The sequence below is a fragment of the Xyrauchen texanus genome, chromosome 48, assembly GCF_025860055.1.
Source record: "Xyrauchen texanus isolate HMW12.3.18 chromosome 48, RBS_HiC_50CHRs, whole genome shotgun sequence".
Lineage (NCBI taxonomy): Eukaryota > Metazoa > Chordata > Actinopteri > Cypriniformes > Catostomidae > Xyrauchen > Xyrauchen texanus.
Window position 1 is genome coordinate 19,008,938 of NC_068323.1, and position 27,933 is coordinate 19,036,870.

Sequence of the window (27,933 nt, forward strand, 5' to 3'; positions counted from 1 at the left end):
GAGAAGCAAAGCGGAGAAGATAATACAATTTATTGAGGTTTATGCTTATAAAAAGAAAAAAACTATTTTCCAATGGGGTAAGAAATATAAACTTAATTCAAAGGGAAAACTATTTTTTATTTTATTTTTTTAAGCATTAACCTCGATATATTTTTTTGATTTAACTGGGGGGAAAAAGACGTAAAAAATGTTTGACATTTTGCTTCTGAACTTGTTTTAGCGATGTTTAGATATTTTTACAGGAAAACTAGACAACTATCTACACCACCATCCAAGTTAAAGGATTACAAAGTACTGTTCATATGTAAACTCATTATTTATTAGCACTAAAATTGATCAAATATGCTCCAAAATATCATCCACTGTAAAGTACTGATTACATTAATAAACAAAAAAAAATTTCATTTGAAAACAACATAAAACAATGAACACTGTATAATAATTCTGAAATTACATGAGCATAAAAAGAGGTTACAGACAAACACACTCATCATGTTAATAGTTGGTGTTGTAGACAGAGAGATCTTTGGCATGTGTGACCAGCAGCTCCCATGGAAACTGATTCACGGGTCTTTTGACCTTTGACCCTGTCGTTTTGCTCTCTTGCACCATGAGAGTGATGTCTTCATTGTCTAATATCCGTATCAAATCGCCCTCAGGATCTCGATAGTTCAAAGCAATATCATCCACTTCAAACACATCTCTGAGAGAGAAAGAGAGAGAGAGAGAGAGAGAGAGAGAGAGAGAGAGAGAGAGAGAGAGAGAGAGAGAGAGGGGAGGAGGAACAAATTACTTTGCAGTTTAGAGGTCACACTAAGCGCAAATATAATTAGTATAACAGTATTTCAGGCCTCCATGTTGTGTCAGCAGTCTTGTGACCTGTATACAAATTGTTTGACACTGTGTGAGCCGCATGCAAATAAAATGTGCAAATTAATATTATGCAAATTAGGCTAATTATAGAACAGTAATTAGACATTAATAATGAAATTAGACATTTCATTAATCAGTTTCCAAAACATATTGAGCTACTGTACTGTCTACTGCTGAGGCAACTACCCTAAATCAGGTTCTGAAAGTAAAAATCCCATTAATTTTTTCCATAGGTTTTTTAATGATAACTTAGAGGTCAACCGATAATGGTTTCTCTGATACCAATAAAGAAGATTGGCAGATCCTTGATTTCATTTAGAACACTTGATTATGCAATCAAAATGACAAAATATGCACTGAAGTGAGTATAAGTGATTGTTTTTATTTCACCTCTAGAGGCCGCCATTATACTGTAGAATCAAGTTGTATCAACTGTAGAATCCTACTATGCAATTATGGGCATAGTTTTTGCCAATAACTGTTAGTTTCAAAAAGCAACTATTGGCACAGAAGAATCGTTAATACCGATATATCGGTCTAACTCTATTTTAAACATTTAAAGACAGACCATGAGCTCTGGGGTTGTGAATCGATGGTACTGTACATCCTAAGTATGACTGTCTTGCCCTGAAAAGCCAAAACTCCACCTTACGTGACAAAATAGTATTATATCTGTATTTCATCAGATGACATTCGGCGCTTCAGCTCTGCCTCTGCACTTTTAATATTCCCTTCCATTTCCATGAGTTCTCGTGCTTTGCATTTTTTTGGTGAATGAGGCATACTGTATGATCCGACCCCTAAGAACCACCTTAAGTGCCTCCCAAGCCCCAGAGGATCCTGAAGACTAGTGTGTCTCCATATAAACATTGATTTCAGCCTTTAACATTTGTTGTAATTCAGGATTTTGCAAAAGGGATACATTAAAGTGCCAACTATATGATTTCTTTTTCTCTGTATGTGGCAACACCTCTAAACTCAACTGGGCATGGTCTGAGACTAAAATGTTACCAATTGAGCAATCAACAACAGATGAAATGAGGGACTTAGATATAAAAAAGTGAATAAATCTTATGGACTGATGAAAAGAATGTATAGTTCCAACCAGGTAGGTTCAAAAGTCTCAAGATATCTGTAAGACCAACATATTGACACATTCTTTGAAGCGTCAATTTTGCTCTAGGAGGCTTACACACTTTAGATTCACTATTATCAAGGACTGAGTCCATCAATAGATTAAAGTCTCCTCCCAATATTATATCATGAGGGGTGCCAGCGGCTTGCAACATCCCTTCAAGATCTATAATAAAGCCTTGATCATAAATTTTAGGTACATAAATATTAGCCAAAATCAACCTTTGCCCCTGAATTTCTGCTAAAACAATAATGACTCTTCCTAATTTATCTGTTTAAGACATTTTAAATTTAGATGTTTACATATCAATGTAATGACTCCACTGCTCTTACTTGGGCCAGCACAAAAGAAAACATGACAACCCCATACCTTCCCAAATTTTTCCACTTCCTGCAAGGAAAGATGCATTTCTTAAAGAAACGCTATATCATATTTCTTATGTTTAAGAAAAGAAATAACCTTCCTTCTTTTTATGGGGTGCCACAACCCATTCACATTCCATGTGGAGAGAGACAATCCACTCATAATAACATTTGACATTTTGACATATTAGAAAAAATAGATTGTGTGTCAAAAATAAAATTATAAAGACCACATTCTGCAACAATAAAACCACGAACTTCCCGCGTTAACCCCGAGCACAACAGCGCCATCCCTCTAATCTCAAACAGTCCATGTATGGCTATGAGAACCCCCGTAACAACTCTGCCATCGGATCATGTATCACACAATGACTTACTCACTCCATTGACTTTATGAAGGACAATGCTTGCTGTGGGCATGTAATTTTTGCCCATAGTTTTTGCGGTCTTCCTACTTTTCCCAAATGTGTTCCAAGTCCACCTTGGTCGCTAACGGTTTAGCAGCAAATTCCCTCTCCGATGACTGAAGATAGTCGATACTTTGCTCAACATCTGTCCTTCTTGTAACCATCTCAGTGAATTTCGTCTCCATGACAGTGATCGATCGACGTATTACAGCAAGATCCTCCAAATCAGCAACGATCTTCGTCAACATTACCGACATATTCAACAGTTGACGTTGAATCTCTTTCACCTCACTGGACAAATTGAGTCCCGGGCTTTCGGCCTGCTACTCGGGGGCTTCAGCTTGAGCATGTAAGTGTATTTTCCAGAGTCTGAGGATTTTGAATTCTTTGACATATTGTCTTCCTGGAACAGTTAAGAATCAGGGTGTATCAAGTCTCACTGGTTTATGACACAAAAAGTATTACAAGTTGCAGAGCTCGCCGTTCACACATCCAAACCTCGCATGGTGCAGAGCTGGGTTTTTTTTTTGACATTTTTGACCTAATATTGACCTTAAGACATGCATTCTGTGGCAACTCAAAAACAAAGACAATTTTACGCTTCATTTAATGAACCAAATAGCTTTAAACTGTGTTTGATATAATGGCAAGTGATTTTCTAGTACCAAATTAGCAAATTTATCATGATTACTCAAGGATAAAGTGTTGGAGTGATGGCTGCTGGATATGGGGCCTTTCTAGAGTTTATCAAAAATGACTATTATCAAATAGTGATGGTGTTGTTTTTTACATCAGTAATGTCCTGACTAAACCATTTGATCTGTTGAATGCCACTATGGTGAATTAAAGTAACAATTTCCAGTTTCTCCCATAGACAAACTACGCTAACATCAGCGCCATATTGTTTTGTCACATGACTCCATGCGTCGAACGTTTAACACTTTACTGACTGCCCAGAGCTTTGTGCACTGAAACCAATCAGTTTAAATTAATTAAAATTATGCATAGCATATATAGCGAAGACAAAACACAATGTCCACACGTGAGGACACATGGTCGCACAAGGTTACTGATATGGAAATAGACCAAACAATATATTGACTTCTAAATCAACTTTTTATCTTGCCTCATCAATGCTTTACTCTTCTGCCACAATAAAGTCTTGAATTATCTGAAATATCATATTTATTATGTATTATATTTATAACTATTTTGATACATTTATATTGAATTGTCTTTATTTGGGGGCCTTTTTCAGCCAGTATTGATATATGTGATTAATTGTGATTAATTAATCTTCATATAATTAATTCAACTAAAAATTGTTTAAAGTGATTTCACAATCAGTGAAACCAGGCACACACACACACACACACACACACACACACACACACACACACACACACACACACACACACACACACACATAACATAAAATTGACAGATAGGTATGTTCTGGACTTTTAAGTTAATGTGTGTTTATGTTTTCTGATATGCATACTGTAAACACACATTTTGCAGGTCAAATAAAAAATCTTGACATTTCAAAAGAGCCTCTTCCACTTTTGGATGTTGTTTGCTTGTCGCTCCCTTCTGTTTCTCCCGCACGCAGGAAACACAGTTGTGAATACAAAAGAGGGACACAATCACTCCTCACAGTAAAAAGAACAACATAAATTGAAATACTGATGTGGGAATGAGAAAATAAATGCAAGTAGGAGCTGATTGAGAAAAATTAAAGTGATAGTTCACCCAAAAATTTTAATTCTGTCATTTTTTATTCACCCTCATGTCATTTCATACCCAAATGCAGTCATTTTTATCAGTGGAATACAAAAAAAATATTTTAAATTCATTTTTGGGTGAGCTGTTCATTAAGCATAAGTGTAAAGGACAGAAAACAGTAGGAAAGGTGCTAAAATGAAATAAAAAATAAAACACTAATTTCTTTTTCCACAGAAGTGCCAAAGTAATGTACCTAATCAGTATACAGTATGTGTAATGCATTGTTGGTTTGGCATTCTTATTTCTCAGAATGTGTTTTTATGTCTGAGACAGTCTATTCCACATCATATAAAAAGTGTAAACTGTTTTGTACCTCATTCGGGAGAGCAGATCCTTGTAGGAAGGCTGAATTGTGATATCTTCCTCAACGCAAATGTCCCTAAAGCAGCATCATATCAATTTAGAAACAGATACTTGACATCTGTTTATTAACTGCTTGTATTTATTTAACATAAAAAAAGATTATTTCTTTAAAATTGTTGGTTAAAACAAGATAAACTCAATATGCACAAGTGCACATGCACTCCCTTTATTTCACTGTCTCTGACCTTGTATCGATGCCATCCGGCTGCAGCAGATAGCAGCGCAGGCAGCTGTATGAACCCTGAGGATGAGCTCCGCCCTCTTCATCAGAGTCACTCTCGGGAAGAGGTTTAATAATATTCACGAACGACTCCGGAAAGATGCCGGTTCTGTCCCTCACAGTGCCCTAGAGATAGGATGCACAGCACAAGAAGATAAAGACTTGCTCTTACTGTCTTCTAGGATATCAATTTAAATACAAATCTCAAAATGTGAATCAATCAATCAATCTATCTATCCATCCATCCATCCATCCATCCATGCGAAGGAACGATTTGAAAATTGGAATGAACACATTAAGTCTTGTGAATTTATATGCCACAAAAGGTAGGGGCAATAAACACAGACCTTTGTAAAAGGGAGAATAATGGCTGCTACACCTTTGGTCTTCAGGTATATGAGGTGCCTTCCAGCAACAACAACAAAAAAGGGAAAAAACAGGGTTTTTTTTGCATTGATCTAGCAAGTTATGCCTGGAACTCTCTCTTACACTAACTCTTATCTCTGTAATGTTATTTGAGGGTCCATTGGATGTCCATGCTCTTTCCAATTTAGTCTCTCTTTCTCTTCCTCTCTCCCTCTCTCTTTATTCAGTGCATTTAGATTAAGGTTAAATCTTTCTCCTTTACTGTCATGATCTGAAAATAGATGGCAGAGACTGTATGGTCACTCCAGACTCACATCTAGCTCATATAAACTGCGTTTGTGTGTGTTCAGATCAGATCGGTTGACTCAAAATGTTCCAATATTCACACACATATGTCTCACATCTTTTCATCTTCTTTTCCACAGAATCCCTCATTCATGACTGAATTCTATTTTGCTCTATCTTTCTATTCCTTTATCCTTTCTCTTCCCCCTTTTCCTTTCTTCAGTCAATCATCACTCCCTCCTCCATCTATCACTTCCATCAATCAATCCATCCATCCCTTAATCACATCCATCTATCCCTCCATTCATCCATACCTCCTTCCCCTCCTCCCTCAATGCATCCATCCATCCCTCTATTATCCATCAATCCATCCCTCCACCCATCAGTCCCTCCATCCATCCATCCATTCATCATCCATCCAATTCTCTATCCATCCCTCCATCAATCTATCATTCACCCATCCATCAATCCCTCCATCTATTGACCCATTAGTCCCTCCATCCACCCATCAATCCCTCTATCCATCCACCCATCAATCCCTCCAACCATCCATCCATCCATCAATCCCTCCATTAGCAATCCATTCCTCCATCCATTCATCAGTCCCTCCATCCATCCCTCCATTATCCAACCATTCCTCTATCCATCCATCAATCCCTCCATTAGCAATCCATTCCTCCATCCATTCATCAGTTCCTCATCCATCCCTCCATTATCCAACCATTCCTCTATCCATCCATCCATTCCTTCATCCATCCATCCATCATCCATTCATCCTTCCCCTTCCTCCATTCATCCACCCATCCCTCAATTATACATTCATCCATTCCTCCCTCCATAATCCATCCACTCCTCCATTTATCCATCCCCTCTCTTTCTCCCTCCACCCATTTATTTATCCATCCATCCATCCATCCATATAGTCTTGACTGATGTACTGGTTGTTAAACAAAAAATATTAATCACAGAAATGAACCGGTTAAATTTACAAGCCTTAGAATAAATCCCTATTCTTTTATCTCTGGTCTTTGGTTTGATGTTTGGCAACACTCACCTATAAATCTTACAAAATAACCTGTGAGCTTAATTGTTACTGGGCCACCTGCCCTAGATAATCAGAGGTAGCATGGTCGGAGAGACTTCATTAATTCTCTTTTGACCCCTTATACAGGTCAAATCTTTCTCCTTTATAGTCTTGATCCGAATATAATCGGCAGAGACTGTGTGTTCAGATCAGATCTGTTCACTCTAAATGTTTCAATATTCACACACAAATGTCTTAAATCTTTTCCTCATCCACAGAATCCCTCATTCATGACTGAATTTATATTATGCTCTATCTTTCTATTTCTTTATCCTATATCCTTCTCTTCACCCTTTTCCTTTCTTCAGTCAATTCATCACTCCCTCCCTCCATCACTTTCATCTGTTAATCCATCCATCCCTTAATCACATCCATCTATCCCTCCATCCATCTCTCTTTCACCTCCCTTCCTCCATCCATCCATCCCTCTATTATCCATTCATCCATCCATCAATCCCTTTATTATCCATCCATTCCTCCATCAATCAATCCATCATCCATCAATCCATTCATCATCCATCCAATTCTCTATCCATTCCTCCATCAATCTATCATCCATCATCCATCCACACATCAATCACTCCATCCATCCATCAATCACTCTATTATCCATCCATTCCTCCATCCACCCATTCATCATCCATCCAACTTTCTATTCATTCCTTCATCTATCCATCCATTCCTCCATCCATCCATCATCCATCCATTCCTCCATTTTTCCATCCCCTCTCTCTTCATCGCCCCCTCGCTTCCTCCCTCCATCCATTCATCCATCCATCCATCTAGACTTGATTGATGTGCTGGGCCGTTAAACAAATAATATTAATCTTAGAAATGAATGTGTTAAATTTACCAGCCTTAGAATAAATCCCTATTCTTTTATTTCTGGTCTATGGTTTGATGTTTGGCAACACTCACCTATAAATCTTACAAAAGGACCTGTGAGTTTATTTGTTACTGGGCTCCCTGCCCTAGATATTCGAAAGTAGCATAGTCGGAGAGACTTCATTATTTCTCTTTTGCCCCCCCTTAAAACAGAACCACACTTTATGTACGTATATCCACAAATACCAATGAGACTAAGTTCCTCCATCCCTACCAATCTCTTAAAAACCCTCCTCTCTCTCTCTCTTCACTGCCTACCCATCCTCTACCTCTTTCCTATTATCTCTCTCTCTTTCTCTCTTACAAATCCTTTTGTTTCTCCTCCCATACTATCATCCTCTACCTTTCTCTTGTTATCTCTCTCTCTCTCACTCTCTCTCTCTCTCTCTCTCTCTCTCTCTCTCTCTCTCAATCACCCTTCCTTCCTCCTTCTCTATTTTTCTACATCTTTCTCTTACCTCCAGCCAGTCTGTGTTGACTCTCCGCAGGAGGAAGATCACATCTCCAGCCTTCAGACTGAGCTCCAGGCGCCTGCTGCTGCTGAAGTCAAACACCGCCTAAAACACACACACACACACACACACACGCCGCGCAGAACAAGGACAAACAAGCCAGAAATACACACACATACACAACAACGGGAGAAAGAAAACAGATCCTGTGTAAGATTGAGCTGCAGGTAGAGAGACTCGTTCTTTAAAACTTTGAAGAGGATGAATGAGGGGAAAATGAGAGAAAGATTTTTGGAGGATGCTAGCAAGAAAAAAGAAATCAAGAGAGAAAGAATCAAGAGAAGAAAAAGCATTTTCATTAGATGCAAGTTTGTACTTTTCCTTTCAACACAAAAAAGTAACATGGCAATACCATTTATTCAGATATATAACATGCTAATACCATAGTGTAATGCACGTAGTATAAAATTTTATATTTTTCAATGTTTTTACCATGGTACTTTTTGAAGTACACCATGTCCAAAAAACCATGGTTTTAAAGTTCCAGGTAAATATTATTTTTGGGCATGTGCCTTGGCAATACTTTAAATAATACCATAGTATTAACATGGTATATGCCCAAAAAAAAAAAAAAAATAAGAAATCAATAGAACAAAAAGAGAGTGAGCAGAATGAGCAAAGGTAGAGAACAGCGAGAAAGGTTTATGTGATATGGAGAGGGTTTAAAATAAGAAGGAGGATGGAAGAGAGGTAGAGTATGATTGTTCTCAAATGTAATTTGTCCATTAAAACCGTTAAGCTAAAGGGGTGTGAAACAGAGGGATGATATTAGGGGGAAACATTTTTGCCAAAGAGATTGTTCTTTCATAGCTCTTTTCATAGTATCAACTTTGTCTCAGATGTTTCTTTTAAAATTACTGAAATAAAAATGTGACAGTTTTTGACATACAGTAAGAATGCCGAGCAATACAATTAATATTGATAGCATTGCTCAGATAATTTGATCTATGGAAGAATTTGATGAGAAATGTTTGAGTTCAAATTAAAACTTCTGACATTTGATTTACTATTGACTTTGGTGTCTTGGCAACAAGTTTGAGACATTGTTGAGATCCTTTGTGAAACTTTTTAGGAGACACATATGAGATTACTGGCACACTGATTGGTCTGTGGTTACCAAAATAAAAACCACTGCCCCCAGTGGCTGAAGCAGAAAGTGCTGTTGACCAGTTTTCGACCAAAATATTCAGAGTGGTGCCAAAAGCGACTTGTATTTTTAGTTGTATATTATGTAACACAGTGAGCAGGAATGCATATTTTATTAACCCTACCCCCCAACTCAAACCCAAACCCTAAACCCATCCATCAGTGGGGTAAAAAATGTATTTTAGAGTGAAAATGCAACCACTGAATCATGATCACCATTGTTTGTGAACATAAGTACTTCCTTGTTTCTATGATACCAAAACCAGTGTCTCTGAGAATCAGTAGTACTATCAGTTGATTAACAGGGAAAGGAGAACAAGTTAAAATGGGGATGATTGTCAGTATTTCGTCAAAATGGGGTTGATTTCAGGGTACATGAACATGTCGATTTCTAAACTAAATCTCTTTGCTGTCTAGGAGAAACTAAATACACCACAGATCACTGTAGGACATACTGGTGCTTACAAGTGTGGTGTGTAAGTGTATGCATAACACACACGTGCATATGTGTGTGTGTGTGTGTGTGTGTGTGTGTGTGTGTGTGTGTGATGAGCATGAGTGGGCATCTGTTCTGTAATGCTGTAAATCTGCTGAGCTGTGGGTCGCTTGGTTTGTTTGCATGAGTAGGAGTGTGTAGGTGAGTCGTGTTGGATGTTAACAGCTAATTACATCTTGGCAGTTGCATTAGGTGTGAGCGTACATGCGTGCGTTTGTCCGTTCATTTTCGTAGGCAGCATCTGAGCAGAAAGATACCAGTCGTGCCAAAACTCAATGTGATATTCTCTGTGAAGTCAATATTACAGACCAAGTTTCCAAGCGCAGACTCAGTACGACCAAATGAAGAAACTATTTCAGTCCCACTGCTGCTCTGAGACCCTAAAAATTGCTTTTGGGACATTTGTGTGGGCTAAGTTTGTTATATAGTGCAGAAAAGTAACTCGGTACAATAATTCGCTTTTTCAACCACACCATGGTAAAGCTAAAATTACATTAAGCTATTTTAAATGCCTGGAGATTAATTATGTATCTTCGCTAAAAAGTATCTTTTCACCGATATTCTTTGTGAAAGAGGACACTACAAATCAACACCATGTCTACACCAAACAAAACTAGAATGCTCCCCTTATATTCAACAAAGCCGTTTACAATGCAAGTGTGCAATTCAATACAGTGCAACACAATATTAAAAGTCAACAGCAGACAAAATAGCATCTTTGTTGAGCTATAATGTCCTATAATAGGCTGAATTTTCTCTCTTGCCTAGTCTCTTTACAATTATTTTTGATTACATGGTTTAATCACCCAGGAAATTAAACAAGACTTAGTAGAGATGTGTGAGAATGTAGTTCTACTTGCTACAAACACACACACAGCTCTGGGGGAAAATGACAAAGCAATTTCCTCCCCCTGTGTCCCCAGCATAATATACTGTATGTGCTAATTAGCCTAGCGCTGAGAACAGCTCTCAGTGTAGCATTAGCTTTTCTTGTGTGTAATGCTGCAGAGGTTTACAACACTTGCAAAGCAACTACAAATCTAAAGTGCTCTTCTTTTTATACTTTTCCACAAATTTCAACAATTAATTCAGTTCAAATTGCTTAATGTACAGACCTTTTTTTTGCAGATCATTTCATCATGTTCTAATTTGCATGCTGTGCACAGTATAGGCTACATAGTACGCCTGCTGCAAAAGTACAAAGACTACATGGTACAGTAGTATCCTTAAGCATAGCATTACATTTTTACTGCAACACATCATTGTAATATTTGCATACTGCATTGCATTTGGTCTTTTTTTATCCTATCATTAAAGTGCAACAGTTCCCACCCACTTTCTTAGCCTTCTTGGTTCTGGAAGTATTTTTTTCTATTCATTTTTTCTATAGAGATTTCATAAAATCCTTCTTAAAAAAGTTGTAAGCTATTAACCAAATCAACAAACTCTGAGAAGAAGCACAACATTACAATCTTTGATTTGATGCTACATTGGAAAGAAAGATAATGGTAAAAGTATTGTGTACTATACGCCCTTAGAGATGAAATGAACTGCAATCCCAAGGAGCATTGAGAATGACGTAATCTAATGAAAATGATGGAAAACTATAAAAATTATTGATTAAAAGTTGTTGATTACAAATTTAGAAACAATATATTGTACGTTTATTGCAAAATATTCAGATACATACAAATATATAAGTAATTTCTGTCACTGCAGAGCTCTTTTTGAGTGCTTTGTGTGCCACAATTCTCTGGTTGGTGGATGTTTTCTCTTTAGGATCATGGGTAGTGTAGTTATTCATGTGGACCGATGAAGCATTTACCATCAATTAACAACCTCGGAGATCACTGTAGGTCTGTCTTTGAAGATTTATAAGTTATTGTTCAAATGTAATTTCCCAATGGGGAAAAACAAATGGGATTTTCACTTCCTGAACCAGACTGTTGCGCTCTATAGCTATCTTTACACTGTAAAGATGGTGTTGCGTTGTTGGTAACACTTGACACATGACCACAGCAAAGTGGTTCTGATGCAGTATTTAATTTACGTAGAAACTTTAGCTTAAAACTTAACATTTTGCTACTTTATAAGTATTTCCTTCTAGAAATGCAACTTTAGTTATTATTGAGTCTACATAGCTGAAACCTACAAATGGTGTGCTATGAAGACCTCAGGGCTTGGGCTGCACTCAATATCGAACTAGAGAACTAAAGTAGGTCGAAAACAAACTGATTTAGACCAAATAAAACAGTCTAAAAAGGAGTTTAAGGAAGTGTGAGATTTGTTGGTCATATGTTCCAACTTACGATACAAACTAAAAACAATGAACAAGGCCCACACATTTAACCCTATACACAAGTAATAATACTCAAACTCAAATTTTTTTTCAGTTTTGCAGAACTCGACTGAAGGGGTCTTTATTATTTGGACACATTCAGTGAGTTATTTCAGCAAAGGATCAAGAAGTCCATGAACATATCTAAGTATAGAGTGACTCTGGGAGTCACAAAGCACTCTGATTTCAATTAAGGAGTCAGTGACCTCAGAAATTAGCACATTAGCACGTGGCCTACCAAAAAGGAAGAGAGGAAAGTCTTTTTTTTTACCTAAACGAGCGACCCAATTTGAATCTGTTCAACTGGGGGACCAGAGCGGGATATAAAGAGAAAAGATCGGTCTCTAGGGCCATGACACATGACAAAAGGAATTTAACAAAGGAGGGGTGTCAGTTAATAGCCTGCCTATTAATGCTTCCAAAATGGTCTATAACAACTACAAGTAATTTATTTGCCAATTGCTTTGAATAATTTCCATCACTCTAGCTGTTCTCTGGTCAATATGCAATCTTAATAACCATGACAATAAAATAATGTGCATGTGGAATGTGATTTTACTATTCGTAGATATTTGTATGTAAGATTTGGCTCTAGCAAAAATACTGTATGCTTCCGTACAATTGGATAGACACTGATGTGTAAAATATCAATGTACTGTATGTACAGCTTCTAAGTGTAACCTTTTCAAAAAATTACAACTAAACAATCTTGTGACATTCGCTAAATAGCCTATTCTAACTGAATATTTCTCTGTTATTATGTACTGTATGTTTTACATTGTAGATTCAAAAGAACTGAGTCATAAGAGTCATTCGTTCAGGAATCGGACCACACTGGTTGTACTCTATCCAAAGAACCGAGTCATAAGAGTCATTTGTTTAGGAATAGGACCACACTGGTTGTACTCTATCCAAAGAACCGAGTCATACGAGTAATTAGTTCAGAATTCGGACCACATAAGTTGCACAATATCCAAAGGACTGTGCCATAAGAGTCATTTGTTCAGGAATCAGACCCCACTGGTTGTGCTGTATCCAAAGAACCGAGTCATAAGAGTAATTAGTTCAGGAATCGGACCACACTGGTTGTGCTGTATCCAAAGAATGAATCATAAAAAGTTATTTGTTCAAGTATCAGACTACATTGTTTACGCTGTATCCAAAGAAATCAGTCAAAAAAGTAATATTTTCAAGAATCAAACTACTCTGATTTCGCTGTATCCAAATAACTGAGTCATAAGAGTAATTTGTTCGGGAATCAGCCTACGCTGGTTGCACTTTATCCAAAGAACCGAGTCATAAGAGTCATTCGTTCAGGAATCGGACCACATTGGTTGTGCTGTATCCAAAGAACGAATCATAAAAGTTATTTGTTCAAGAATCAGACTACATTGATTACGCTGTATCCAAAGAAATCAGTCAAAAAGTAATATTTTCAAGAATCAAACTACTCTGATTTCGCTGTATCCAAATAACTGAGTCATAAGAGTAATTTGTTCGGGAATCAGCCTACGCTGGTTGCACTTTATTCAAAGAACCGAGTCATAAGAGTCATTCGTTCAGGAATCGGACCACATTGGTTGTGCTGTATCCAAAGAACGAATCATAAAAGTTATTTGTTCAAGAATCAGACTACATTGATTACGCTGTATCCAAAGAAATCAGTCATAAAAGTAATATTTTCAAGAATCAAACTACACTGATTGCGCTGTATCCAAATAACTGAGTCATAAGAGTAATTTGTTCGGGAATCAGACTACGCTGGTTGCACTTTATCCAAAGAACCGAGTCATAAGTGTAATTCGTTTGGGAAAAAGACTACATTGTTTGCGCTGTAGATTCAAAAGAACCAGCTCATCATAGTATTTTGTTTGAGAATCAGACTACACTGGTCCTGCTGTGTGTTTCACAATGTAAATTCAAAAGAACCGGTTTATAAGGTCATTCTTTTGGAAATCAGACTACACTGGTTGCGCTGTAGATTCAACATTTAACGGAACAAGTTCTGAACAAGAACCGGTTCTCGATTCCCATCTCTATCCAAAATGTACATTTACAAAATATGTTAAAAAACCTACAAATATGAATAAGATCACCCTGGCCTGTTTGTATATCATAAAACTGACAATGATTAAGCCTCTCTCAAATTACACCTCACAGAAAGCTTCTACCTGTAACAGTATTTCAGCCAAAGATAAAGACTTCAATGGAAAGTGATACCTTTAAAGGGTATCTGCAATCTCTGTTTAATGGCTCTCTCTTACTGACTAAACTCCTTACAGTGATATAGAAGGAGGGAAGAGCTTAGATTTTCAATAAAGCTCCTGTCTGATGTATTATGAGCCACAGGCAATGGACATACACTTCTTAGAGCTGTCATATAGGAAATCGAGCATTAGATAACACTATTCTTGAAAGTGCCATACTCAAGGGTCCTACAGTAAGAACTCATGAGTCATCTCATCTGGGCTTCAAACCCGCAATATTTCGGTTTTCCAGCCCAGATCTTTAACCACTAAGTTACACCACCCACAAATGTGTCTTTTCTAGCGCTTCATTTCCCCATCTTGCTTTCCAAATCTTTTGTTGTTCTTTCTGGTGTTATAAGAAAAGTACAATTTGTCACTCTCTCCCGGCAAGCATAAGGCAGGTGTCTCTCCGGCCGCTGTGATCCACCTGCTTTGAATCACGTAGTGCAATATTGCTTTCACACAAGCATATGAAGACAAATTTCCAGCACTGTGAGCTTTATCAACTAACCTGCAACATTCATGTACATTAGGACAAGATATAATGGGAGAAATCTTTAGAGAAGGATGTGTGTGATTGTGTCATGCAGAAATATCAAGGAAAAGAAAGGAATGGTCATGAAAAACTAAATTATGACTACTTTTTGACTGCTTTAGTATACCACCTACATTTACAAATGTATTCCAATGTGTTTAGCTTGCGCGGTAGTTCGCCTGATAGAGTGTTAGAGTTCGGACTTTGGACACGAGACCAGTCAAACATGTAAGCCAACACTTGAGACGAAAGTGTCATAGAAGTGACACAATATGATGTGGTTGCTTCAGAAAACATGCTTTTCAATTAGTTTTTGGACACTATCGGTTAAGTTTAGGTGTTGGTTTAAGGTAAGGATGTCTGTTTTGTGTATCTCTTATATGATTTTACATCACTATTGGTTAGGTTTAGATTAAACGTTTAGGATAGGAAGATACATCTTACTCATTATAATCTCCGTCTAATATTTACCTCAAAAACGTCGTCTGATTACGAGACCGTTCCACTCACCTTTGGCGCCCCCCCGGTGGACATTTCACTTAGAAACTACAGCCAAATGTGTAAAAAGGCACATCATTTTGTTTTGCAAGAAGGTTGTCGATACATTTCTCCCTTGCAATGACACATTAGTGACCCTTCGACTGTCACAGAAACAAAAAAAGATGTACATGTGAACATATATATTGTTTTAAATGCATTCTACATAAATAATATTATTTTAGAAATATATGTAACCCAATTAATGTGGTTAACAGTAATTAACCAAACTGGAAGTCATTAACTGTAATATGATTACAAGAATTTTAAATGCAATGTGTTACACTAATTTTTTTGTTGACAAAAAGTAACTAGATTACAGTAACTAATTACTTTGTGCTCAGATTACACCCAACACTGCTAAATAGTGGACCTTAAGGGTGAAAAAATAGCCCAATTAAAACAATCTTGATCTCTTTGGTTTGTTTCACTCTGAGTACACACACAGGCTCTGTTGTAAGGTTTTGTAATAGTCAATAAGTGCACATTTTGGATACACAGAAACTCTCTTCCTCTCTCACACACACACTTAAATAATAAGTAATGTTGTTCATGGCCATGAAGGTTTGTTATTTTCGTGCATGTATGTGCTAAGTCTAGGCACAAGTGGGCTTGGAGAAATTGTGCGTGCAAAGCGCTAATGGTACGTAAGGCTGTGGACTTCTGCACGCACTTCACTTCTGCAGTCGATTTTGATGTAAACATTACATTTATATATTGAAACACCAAAAATGGTGGAAAATATATTGAAACCAAAAATATATCTAAACTGAAATTACCCTTTAAACGAAACGAAATATATTCAAAATAACAAAGTGGTGGTGCTGGTGGAATTGCGCTTTGCGCCACTTCACTACCACACCCGCCACACAAAGTCCTGTACATTCTGTACACAAGTCATATGGGTTTGGAACAGTATGATGACAAAATTAGCATTTTGGTGGAACAGTTTCTTTAAGAAAAAAAGCTGGATGGAGACGAAGATGGAGAAGATGCTGAAATTAGTAAAAGAAAGTAAATCAGGTCAGGAACCATGAATGGGGCAAAAATAATTGTACATCTCTTTCTGCAAGAGGAACATTACAGAATCAGTGCCATGCTGATTTCACTGTAAATGTATCACATTCTCTTCAAGATATAAGTAACCAAAACTAGATTTCTACAATTTATGAGGAAAATGTGAGTGATGCAAAATTGTCAAAATGCTAGGGTGGTTTGGGTTGTTTCCAGGGCATTGTGATGCGGTTGCTAGGGTGTGCTGAGTGGTTTCTATGTGGTTGCTTACTAGTCTAAGTAATAAGAGCCAGCCCCACCAAGTCTTTACGATGTTCTGGTCCCCAGATATGGCTAAGGGTATCATTTCCCAAAAGCATCTTAAACCTAATTAGATCATGGGATCCATCTTATGATTCATCTTAGTTTTGCGGCCATTTCCCAAAAGCATCATAACTTAAGTAGTGCTTGAAAATGCTCATAGATTAACGAGTGCTCTGGAGTACTCGTGCACCGCTAAGAGAATCGTAAGGACACATACTTATGCAGACACCTGCAGGACAATAGTGAAATTAGACCTAATACAAATTAAATACCTATTGCTACACTTTATGCTAAAACTTTAATATCAGGATACCTGTGTTTTATTTATTTTTATTTTAACAGAGAAGTCTAATAATAATAATAATAATAATAATAACAATAACAATAATATAGCTGCAAGCAGCAATTAAGGAGCCAATCACATCAACCATTATTAGGCACAACAATGGCAAAAAAATAAATAATTAAAGCAATCTGGTCATGATTTTGGGCAAAATGGTTGAAAATCCATGAATATCATCAATTGCAATGGGACATAAAAGCTTATTACTTTTGACCAACAGGTGGCGCTGTCACCAAATTGATATGGTATGGTCAAGGTGCATGATGACACATATAATGTTTCATGTCAATATGCCAAAGCGTTGCCGAGATAGAGACAAACCATTCTGGCACATGCCATCAAATTCATTGTTGTGTTAAACTAAAATGGTTTGGTCTAACAACACAAAATCCATATTTTTTTGTCGACATGGTCTGAAGGTGGTCTGATTCGATTTTGGTTACATCATTTAGCACAAAGTAATCAAAAGTTATTAGCATTTTATGAAAATTTGGTATAACTTTTGTCCAGAAGGTGGTGCTGTCCCAAAACTTTTTGAATACCTTCAGGGTATTGTGCCAATTACACATTATGAGTTTCGTAATGATATGTCAATGCATTTGAAAAATAAAGCATTTTAAAACATAATTAAAAATGGGTGACGCCCATAATAGCTGACATAGGAAAATCTGGTATCATTCGACTTGGCATCGCGCACAGAATCTAACAAGACAAGAATTTATAAGCAAAAATGTGAATTTTTCATATCTCCTGGCCACTAGGTGGCGCTGTGCCGACACTGTGCAGGTACCCTCAGGTCATGGCTGTCATAACAAACACCATGTTTGGTGTGAATACGTTAAAGCGTTACGGAGATATAGTCTTACGTCCAATTTGGGGTGCTCTACGTCAAATTTGTTCGCGCGTTATTCGAGAACCGTTTGAATAATCAACTTGAATTCCATTCAAGTGTATGGAATTTCTTCACCCATTTTATTACCAGCAAAGCGAAAAATGTACAACAGAATTGTTTCAAAAGGTATTAGCACACTTCTTCTTAACAATAAACGATTTTGGGATCATTCATGCCCAGAGCACAAACTGTGAAGTATGAATTACGAAATCAAATGTAATACTAAGTTTCAGGGGTTTGTTTAAATCCCAAACCTTAAGTTAGCAAACACCAATAATGACTATGCAACAATCATTATTGGTTACATTTTTGGAAACTGCATATAAACATTCAAATTTTCACTGATATCGATACATTTTCAGCATCCTAATAAAACAGACTACTTTAAATCACGTATGAGGAGGAAGGAAATTGTGTTGGTGTGTGTTATTGTGAGTGTAGTGAAACAGTACAAGCCTCCACAAAGTTTTGCATGTCATAATCCTCTGATGAAAAATATGAGTTTTGCAACAACAGTTTGAGGTGTGTGTGTGTGTGTGTGTGTGTGTGTGTGTGTGTGTGTGTGTGTGTGTGTGTGTGTGTGTGTTTTGTGTAATAACCTCCTGACCAAATGTCAAAACCTTGTGTGGTGCTAGCATGCTTGAGTGTGTACAGTAAGTATGTGTGATCGTGTAGTATGTAGCGTGTAGGCTGTTATAGAAAGCGTTTCCAAGGAAACGCTAATGTACCTCTGCTCTTGGAGCTGAGAGAAGGTCTGTTTTGGGCTTAACGGTTTTCCTAGTTAGAGAGAAAAGAGAAAAAAGAAGTAGCATTGTGAATTTCTAAGACATGGCAGTCAAAGTAAAAGTAAAGGTTGCTCTTTCATAGCTCAGGAGGTTTAATAGATATCATAGTTATTTTAAACTACTAAAAGTTTTTAGACACAACTGAGACCTTTTTTGACATACAGTATGAGCACAGAACTATAATGGATCTTCTATAATGGAGTGGTGGTGGCGTAGTGGGCTAAAGCACATAACTGGTAATCAGAAGGTTGCTGGTTTGATCCCCACAGCCAGCACCATTGTGTCCTTGAGCAAGGCACTTAACTCCAGGTTGCTCCAGGGGGATTGTCCCTTTAATAAGTGCTCTGTAAGTCGCTTTGGATAAAAGCGTCTGCCAAATGCATAAATGTAAATGTAACTAAACAATTAGACTAATGTGAAAAACATATCTCATGTAATTTATATTTTGAAGAAAATATTTGAGTTTGAATATTTGAACCACAGGCCCGTTTGGTTCTCCCGATGGACATTCCACCCCTGATCGGCCCAAAAGTGCATCAGCCCACCGGGAAAATGCCCGGTATGCCAGATTACCAGTCCAGCCCTGAATACAACTTTAGATTTCATACATTTAAATGTAAAATGGCAGTAAAACGTTAGCAGTACAGCAGTATTCTGTAAAGTATCCAGTAGCGTGCTACAAAGAGAAATGAGGCATTGTGGGAAGGCTCCTACACTCTGCGTGTGGGGGGCCGCAGGCGGCGCAGGGCTCGGGGGACCTGTTGGCTGTCCGACTCTGTTTGATAGAAAAACATTCGTATCAGATCATCCAAGAGAACCCAGGTAGGCAGACTCAGCAACCTCTGAAAAGGAGAAAGTTAAACAGAATTTTCAGTATGAATGTTTTCCCCACTATTAAATTAAAATAAAATAAATAAAAAGACTTTATTCATTATTTAATTATTTGTAATGAATTATTATTAAATAAAATTGAACTGCAAAATTGACTGTTTTCAAATAGTTTTCTCAAACTCTCCACCCATCTTCCATTGATTGAACTAATAGATATTCCAATTAAGTTAATTTGTTCAGTTTCAAAACAATTCCACACACGTGTAAAGGCGGGGGCACTGACACATATTTCAAATGCAAAGATGTTACCTAACATAGCAGCGGGCATTCACATTGAAATCTTAAAGGAGACACGACCCGAAAATTTTGCTTTTTAATCAGAGGGCCAAAAACAGGTTATTTCTATATATAATATCATATTTTATATTTTATAATTGTGGCAGGGCGGAGGGCGGAGGGCGGGGCTGGGTCGTGATCCTACACACCCGGTCCCGTATTAGGCTAATCAAGCCCCACGAGAGGGATAAAGGCCGACTGCAGAGGATCGTGCAGGAGAGAGAGATCGTTAACGGACATGTCCGTCGTGTGTGTGTTTGTTTAAGTTTTATATTAAAAATATTATTTATATTATCAAGCCGGTTCTCGCCGCCTCCTTTCTATTGATCGCTTTACAATAATATATACAATATTTTTGATGAAAATATATTGCTAACATTATAAGTAGATCTCAGTGAACATTCTAAAATAAAAAAAATTGAATGCATAATAATCAATTAAGTTATGATCAATTAAGTTTTCAAAAAAAATTCTAAAACACTCCCCCCAACTTCCATTGGTTGAACTAACAGATAGTCATGCCTCAAACTCACGCCAGGTCTATGTTGCTGAGTCTGGCTGGTCAGGATACAAACAGCAATATTTTTTAAGCGTTTACAATTTTTGGAGCAATTAACCCATGAATAGTTAATTAACGTTAAACTTGCATATTCAGCTGGGATAGGACAAAGTATTATTTCCGAAACAATTACAGATATCATCATTACTACAACTAATATTGTTGTTTCTACTGAAGTTCATACTTGCATTCATAAAAGTCTGTAAACTTAGCGAGTTCACACACTTGAAAGGAAATCTAAATCTTACAAATACAGTCATCAGTGACACATGATGTACAAAAAGAGAACTAACGAAAAAGGGGAACTGTTCTTTTCTGGTAATTCAACACTGATTGCACTGCATAGATTACAACAGACGAAACACATGAGCCCAACTATTACCAAAAACGACACCCACCAACACAACATGACCATGAAACAACTTGAAACGTTTGTGACCGACACACCTTCATGTAATTATTGAGGTCTGGGATTCTGCTCTCAGCGATCTCTTTTTTGTTTCCCATAAACACCTTACCTGTGGCAAAACAAGATAAAGAAATGGCATATATGTTTAAACAAGGAGCCTATCTACGTCTCGAAACAAATTTGGTCATGATTAAAACAATCAAAAGCTCTAATTAGCACTTGCCGTAATGGGAGCCCAAATATTATGGTAAATTGCTTTCTCATTTAAACAATTTTTTATCTCACCCAACAGAAATTGTATTAATTGTGCATGAAGTCTCAACACATCAAACAATAACTGCAAGAGGGTTTTGAATTTATTTTATTTTTCTACAGAACTTGTCAAAAATCATGGGTGTTCCATTTGTACGATGTATTTGACAAATTCAGCTGAATCTCATTTTACCACCATTTTAATGGCTTTGTGACTATTTAATTCCCTTCTGTATTAAATAAATCTTTTTGTATTTCTCAACCCTTTCCAGTTGTTGTCTCTCAATTCGAATAGATTTGTCTGCTGTTTCCCGTAATCTTTGTTATAAACTTGCACACTATATAAGTACCAGAGGAGCCTGAGAGATGTACAAAAAATGTAAGGAGACATCCCTTAATACCACATCAGAGCAGACAATGCTAATGCCCTCAAATAAACTTTGCAATTACCTTTATAGTGCATAATATTGCATTATCATATTACACACTGTGCTGAACAATCAAATGTCATGAAGAGTGTAACATTCAGTACTAATTTGTAAAATAATGAGGCTTAATTTAACTTCAATCCCAGGGGTGCAGGTTTAGCTGGCACTTTGAAGATGCTACGGTGGAAAGTCATGGAAAGCTTGTCGGCTGCAGTCTTTATGTGATGTTAATGCAACAGTGGATAGTGTGCCAAAGAGTGTCAGCACTCCTTCCAACTAAATTCAATAATACACATACTCGTCTGGTCAAAGACAGAGAAGAGGACAGACAAAGCCACCAAGAGACAAAAACAAAGAGACAGAGAAAGGCTGATTAGACAACGAATGAGAGAAAATGATAAAGAGGTTAAAGAATGGAACGAGTGCAACAAGTAATGACATGTAGGGCTGTCAATTGTTAATGAATCACAAAATTACAAACTTCGATTTGAAGCAAAAAAAATAAATAATGAAAATCAGAAAAAAAGAAGAAAGTACAAGACTGTGCACTTTCATGCGCGAAAGAATTACAATCCCATTAAGCATCGCGAATGACGCAATCAAATTAAAAACAATGGAAAAAAATACAACTATTGATTTTAAGTTATTGATTATAAGTATAGAAACAATCTCTTTTAAGTTTATTGCTAAATATTCAGATATGTACAAATATATAAGTAGTTTTGGTCACAGCAGAGCACCTTTGGCGCACTTTGTTTGCAGCAATTCTCCGATTGGTAGGTTGTTTCTTTTCAGGATTATGGGTAGTGTAGTTGTTTACTAGGAGTTCTGCTATTAAACACCATTTCTTAAAATTGAAGATTAAATAATGTTGACTGATGGCTTAAAAATAACTATATACCATCGATTAACAACCTCTGAGCTTACGGTAGGTCTGTCTTTAACAGATTACAAGTTATCATTAAAACATTTTACTTCCGGAACCAGATTGTCGCTCTATTTCTTCTTCTAGAGTCAGAAACTGCAAACTGCCACTCATCTGACAAACAAGAAAGCTTCAGATATACAGTATGTGACCTTTCAAACACTCAAACCAATAACTAGCATGAAAACTGTATATTTTTGTGTGTGTGGCTGATGGCTGGTAGATAAAAAGAAACCAGATATGGACAGGAAGTCCTCAGAAGTGATGTCTAAAGGACAAAATCTGTTTCACTTTCCTAACAAAGCAATGTCAACACTGTCTTCTCTCTCGCTTGTTCTTTTTCCTTTCCTCCAGTAAGGAAACATGTTTGTGATTTCAAACAGATAAACTGAGTTCTAGTTAATCAGTAACACAATCCTTCAAAGGGCGAATTACATCTAGAGAGTGAACTTTGACTTTGGTTACAGACCTGGCAGGGCAGGTAGTTGGCAGGTGTAGTATCCTGGCTGGGCTTCAGGGGAGCACTTCAGCTCCAGACTCTGGTGCAGAGCAAAGAACTGCTGATATCGCCGGTAGATCAGGTACTTATTGCCACCTTTCGTCTTCACCTCAATCACAAACCTCTGTGAAAGGGGGACAAAGAACACACGAAAGTCAAAGACTTGGTGTATGTGCCAAGTATAAACACGTTTAAGAAATAGTTCAGCCAAAAATGTTAATTCAGAGAAATTGAGAACCCTAATGTTGCTCCAAACATGACATTCTTTGTTCTAAAGCACATAACTCAGAATGGCATTTTACAGTTGTCTTTTAACAATCTTTTGAAGGTGTATGCTGTTGGTTAACACCAAGACACAGTTAACTGGCAGACTATAGAAGTCAGGTCATTTATAGAATACAGGTAGACTAGAGGAAAGGTCAACTACAGGAGATCAAATGGTCTTGGGAAAACTCACATAGTAAACAATGAAGCCTTTCTTCTCCTCAATATCAGCAATGGTTGCAGTGGTCGGAATGTTGTCTGGAAGCTGGTCGAAATCGCTGTAAGGTAATTGGAAAAGTTGGGACAGTATGAAAAATGCTAATAAAAACAAAAAGGAGTGATTTGTAAATTATATTCACCCCTATTGAAAGCACTACAACTACACATTATATGATGTTTTACCTAGTGAATTTCATTGTTTTTTTGAAAATGTACAATTGTTCCAAATCAGTTGATTCCAACACACATTTCTTCTAATAACACTTATTAAGCATTTAGGCATTGAAGACACATTTTTTGCTAAGTTTAAAAAGTGGAATTTTCCCCCATTCATCCATTATGAAGGTCTTTAGCTGCACAATTGCACAGGGTCTTTGTTGCCATATTGTGCACTTCATAATGCGCCACACATTCTCAGTAAGAGATGGTCAGGACACTCTGCTTATTCGGTCAGTATGTGGTTTGAAGTTGTCCTGCAGGAAAATGCAGGGACATCCCTGGAAAAGATGATGCTGAATCGTAGTATATGTCGCTCTAAATTTGTACATATCTGTCTGCATTTATGGTGCCCTCACAGATGTGCAAGTTACCCATGCCATGGGCACTGACACACTCCTGGCCCATACAGACACTGGCTTGAGGACCTGACACTGATAACAGCATGGATGGTCCTTTTCCTCTTTGGTCCGGAGAACACAACAGTTGTGTTTCTCAAAAACTATTTGAAATGTGGACTCATCGGTCCAAAAAAACACGGTTCCACTGTTCCACTTTCCATCTAAGTTGAGACCAGAGAAGTCGGCAGTGCTTCTGGACAGTGTTGATGCACGGCTCCTGCTTTGCATAGTAAAGTCTTAACATGAATCTGTGGATGCAGCGGCGAATGGTGTTGACTAACAAAAGTTTTCTAAAGTAATCCCAAGCCCATGTTCATGATGTCCATTACAGAGTAACGATTTTTAAGACAGTGATGTCTGAGGGATCAGAGATCATGAGCATTCAGAAGTGGTTTTCGTCTTGCCCTTTACGCACCGAGATTTGACCAGATTCCTTGAATCTTTTAACTATATTGTGCCCTGTAGAGGGTGAAAAGCCCAAAATCCTTCCAATTTGTCTTTGAGGAACATTGTTCTCAGTGTGCTGGATTATTTGCTGAAGCATCTGTTGGCAAATTGACAAGTCTTGAATGATCCTTGCTCTTGAAGGACTATGCCTGTTTTTGGAGGCTCATTATACAGTATACAGTACTATGACAGGACTGCCTCACCTGTTTAACATCTCCTGTTTCACATTGCCTTGTTATTTCAACTTGTCAAATTGTTATAAGTCTTAAATTGCCCATCTCTTTTGGAGCGTGTTGCAATCGATTTGATTCGAAATTACTGTATATAAAAAAAACAAAAAATGAAATAAAAAACGTAAAACATCATATAATATTTAGTTGTAGTGCTTTCAATATAGCAAAAGCTTAATATCATTTACAAATCACTCCTTTTTGTTCTTATTAGCATTTATTATACTGTATAAAAAATCTTGGAATTGGGGTTGTATATCTATCTATATATACAGGGTTGGAGAGTAACGAAATACAAGTAATGGGATTACGTATTTAAAAAACAAAATATAAGTAACTGTATTCCACTACACTTACAATTTAAATCATTGGTAATGCAAGTTACATTCAAAAATTATTTTGATTACTGAAGAGATTAATTTGCATTTTATTGTCATTTGTTTCATTTAATATTTAGTCCTTTCAGATGGAAAACATTTATACATATAAATTATGTGTTTCAAAGTGCTTTTGAACAGTGGTGAAACACTTTCTTATGATGTGTTACATTCATTCGAGCAGACAGAGAAGTTTGAGTAAGTTTGAAGTTTGGAGCAAAAGAAATGGAAATAAACCTTGTGTAAATACTTAGCTTTATGCTAAGCTAAAATGCTATTTCTAGCCATTGTACATGCACATGTTACCAGACACGATCATATTTTTTATAAAGAAAATTCCTATTGGATCATAATTTCTTTTTTCTAGTAAGACCTATTGATATTAGGGCAAAAATCATATACTTGATAATATATATATTTTTTTGTAAATGTTTTTATATATGTGTGTGTGTGTGTGTGTGTGTGTGTGTGTGTGTGTGTGTGTGTGTGTGTAAAGAAAATATATAGAAAATGCTATACATTTTTTCCAAAATTATGGAAACCAAATGATGACACAAAGATGAAATTTCTATGAAATTGACACATGTGTTATAAACAAAATAATAAATAATATATATATAATATATATATATATATATATATATATATATATATATATATATATATATATATATATAGCCTATATATATTTATGACCACGGACAACCTTATTTGTCAATGATCCAGAACATATATATACTAGAATTTATATTATAACTATAATATATATATTATATATATATATATATATATATATATATATATATATATATATATATATATATATATATATATATATATAACATATTAACAGACTAGTCTTGTTTAGTATAGTATAGCATTACAGAAGTCTAGTCTAATCTAGTATAGTCTAGTACAGTATAGTTTAGAATAGTATATTATAATGTATACTTAGTACAGAATAGTATTAGTAGCACTACTCACATTTTTCCTAAGACTAATTGTTTCTTTAATGAATAAATGTAAACTGTGGTTGAATAAAGTGGTACGGAATACAGTATAGTATTGTCTACGGTGATAGTATACTATAATATAATCTTTTAGACACAAACCATGTGTGTTAGAAACAAGATTTTTAAAATATGTATTATTTGTATCTCCTTGAACAAACTTATTTGTGAATGACTTATATTCATACAGTACTATATTAATGTATTATACAACATGTTAACAGTCAAGTTTAGCCTACTATAGCAAAAGTCCAACTAATTTAAATTAGTATAGTATAGTATAGTATGGTAAAGTATAGTATAGTATAGTATAGTATAGTATAGTATAGTATAGTATAGTATAGTATAGTATAGTAGCCTATGATAGTAAACGCCCAACTGGGACAACACACAAACAAAACAAGAATCGCTGTTTTGAAATCATGAATATTCATGAGTAAATATATAATGATTTCGGTCACCTTTCATCGCGCAGTTGTTGCGGGAGAGACATCCCGGATGATGCGGCGTTTCAGAGATCTTCAGACGGACAGATGAGCAGACAGGACAGAAATAAATAAAAAGAGAGTTCAGCGAAGTGGAAGTGAAGCTACTGGTGGTTTTCTGAGGCGGGTTCAAAATTGCGTTAGAGTTGCATATTGTATCACAGAGGAACTGAAATGTCCCGATGGCAGATGCTTTTGTTTGTTTGTTTGTTTTTTGCACAGGACGTTTTTTTGGCGTTCAAAAACAGCCATATAAAGCACAATGGAATTTAACTTAACGCAACTAAAAGCTGAACCGTTTTTAACTAGAAACGCCGTCAAGCAACGACCAAAAATCGTCCACGCTGACGCAACGCAAAACAGTACTGTGTGAACGCCCCTTAAAATGTATACACAAACTGACAGGTAGAAATGATTTAACATGGTTTAAAAAGAAAGAAACTTTTAATATTGAAGTATCAAAATCATGCCAACCTTCTGTTGGTTTATTCTCGTCGTGTATAATCTTTGTCTTTCACTTGGCCCAGAAATCAGTCAGATTATAAATGAGAGGATTTCACCTGCGGCGCAGGGGCGGATCTACCGGGGTGTGCCACCCTAAAATAGGCTACCTTGCCACCCCTGCTGCCACCCCAGTTGGCAGCAAAGAATTAAAAGTTATGGCCAATTTGACAATTTACGAGAGCGAATCTCCAATGTCCGACTGCACTGAATGCAGCACGAGATGACGCCAGAGCGGCAAGAGACTTAATGCCTTTCCGGTGATAATGCCCTTACTTCAATCATACTTCTATCTCCTATTAAGTGAGATCACATTGTATGGTCACTTATTCCTAATATGAACTGTTTCACATGAAACCTCAATTGCAAGACATTGATTGCATGAGATTAAGTTTGTCTGTATGAGTTTGTAAATGGCAGCCTGTGCCCTTTTGTAGTGTTTACATACTATTTCTCATCAAACTGTGATAAACGTGATTAAATTAAGTATAAGTCTGCCATATGTTGCCACCCCTCAAAAATTCCTGCCCCCCTCTCGCCACCCCATAAATATTTTTCTAGATCCGCCCCTGCTGCGGCGTAATATTAACGCTGCACATAAACAGCTTTCATGACGCGCACTTTAATCT

The 27,933-nt window shown here is 36.7% G+C and overlaps 2 protein-coding genes across 2 annotated transcripts in view; one reads left to right on the forward strand and one right to left on the reverse strand.

The window, feature by feature from the left end:
- Window positions 1-8: 8 nt before the first annotated feature.
- LOC127639701 (neutrophil cytosol factor 4-like) lies at window positions 9-26,907 on the reverse strand. The gene is made up of 10 exons (XM_052121865.1): window positions 26,780-26,907; window positions 23,612-23,696; window positions 23,125-23,278; window positions 21,089-21,159; window positions 19,630-19,757; window positions 18,859-18,907; window positions 8,224-8,322; window positions 5,111-5,271; window positions 4,876-4,941; window positions 9-703 (listed from the first exon to the last, which is right to left on the reverse strand). Exons 1-10 carry the CDS (start codon window positions 26,809-26,811, stop codon window positions 496-498), a joined length of 1,053 nt encoding a protein of 350 aa, XP_051977825.1. The 5' UTR covers window positions 26,812-26,907; the 3' UTR covers window positions 9-495.
- LOC127639702 (parvalbumin-7) overlaps window positions 8,238-27,933 on the forward strand; it is a 44,489-nt gene continuing 24,793 nt past the window's right edge. The window contains exon 1 of the mRNA XM_052121868.1: window positions 8,238-8,444. The gene's annotated coding sequence lies outside the window, so the exon portion shown is untranslated. The remainder of the gene's footprint in view (window positions 8,445-27,933) is intronic.

Bases quoted from the DNA above. Each gene is read 5' to 3' on its own strand.
- LOC127639701 (XM_052121865.1), bottom strand. From the start codon at position 26,811: ATGTCTCTCCCGCAACAACTGCGCGATGAAAG. The intron at 23,697-26,779 runs GTGACCGAAATC...ATTACCTTACAG, and splicing joins CAACAACTGCGCGATGAAAG to CGATTTCGACCAGCTTCCAG. The intron at 23,279-23,611 runs GTGAGTTTTCCC...CCCCTTTCACAG, and splicing joins AAGGCTTCATTGTTTACTAT to AGGTTTGTGATTGAGGTGAA.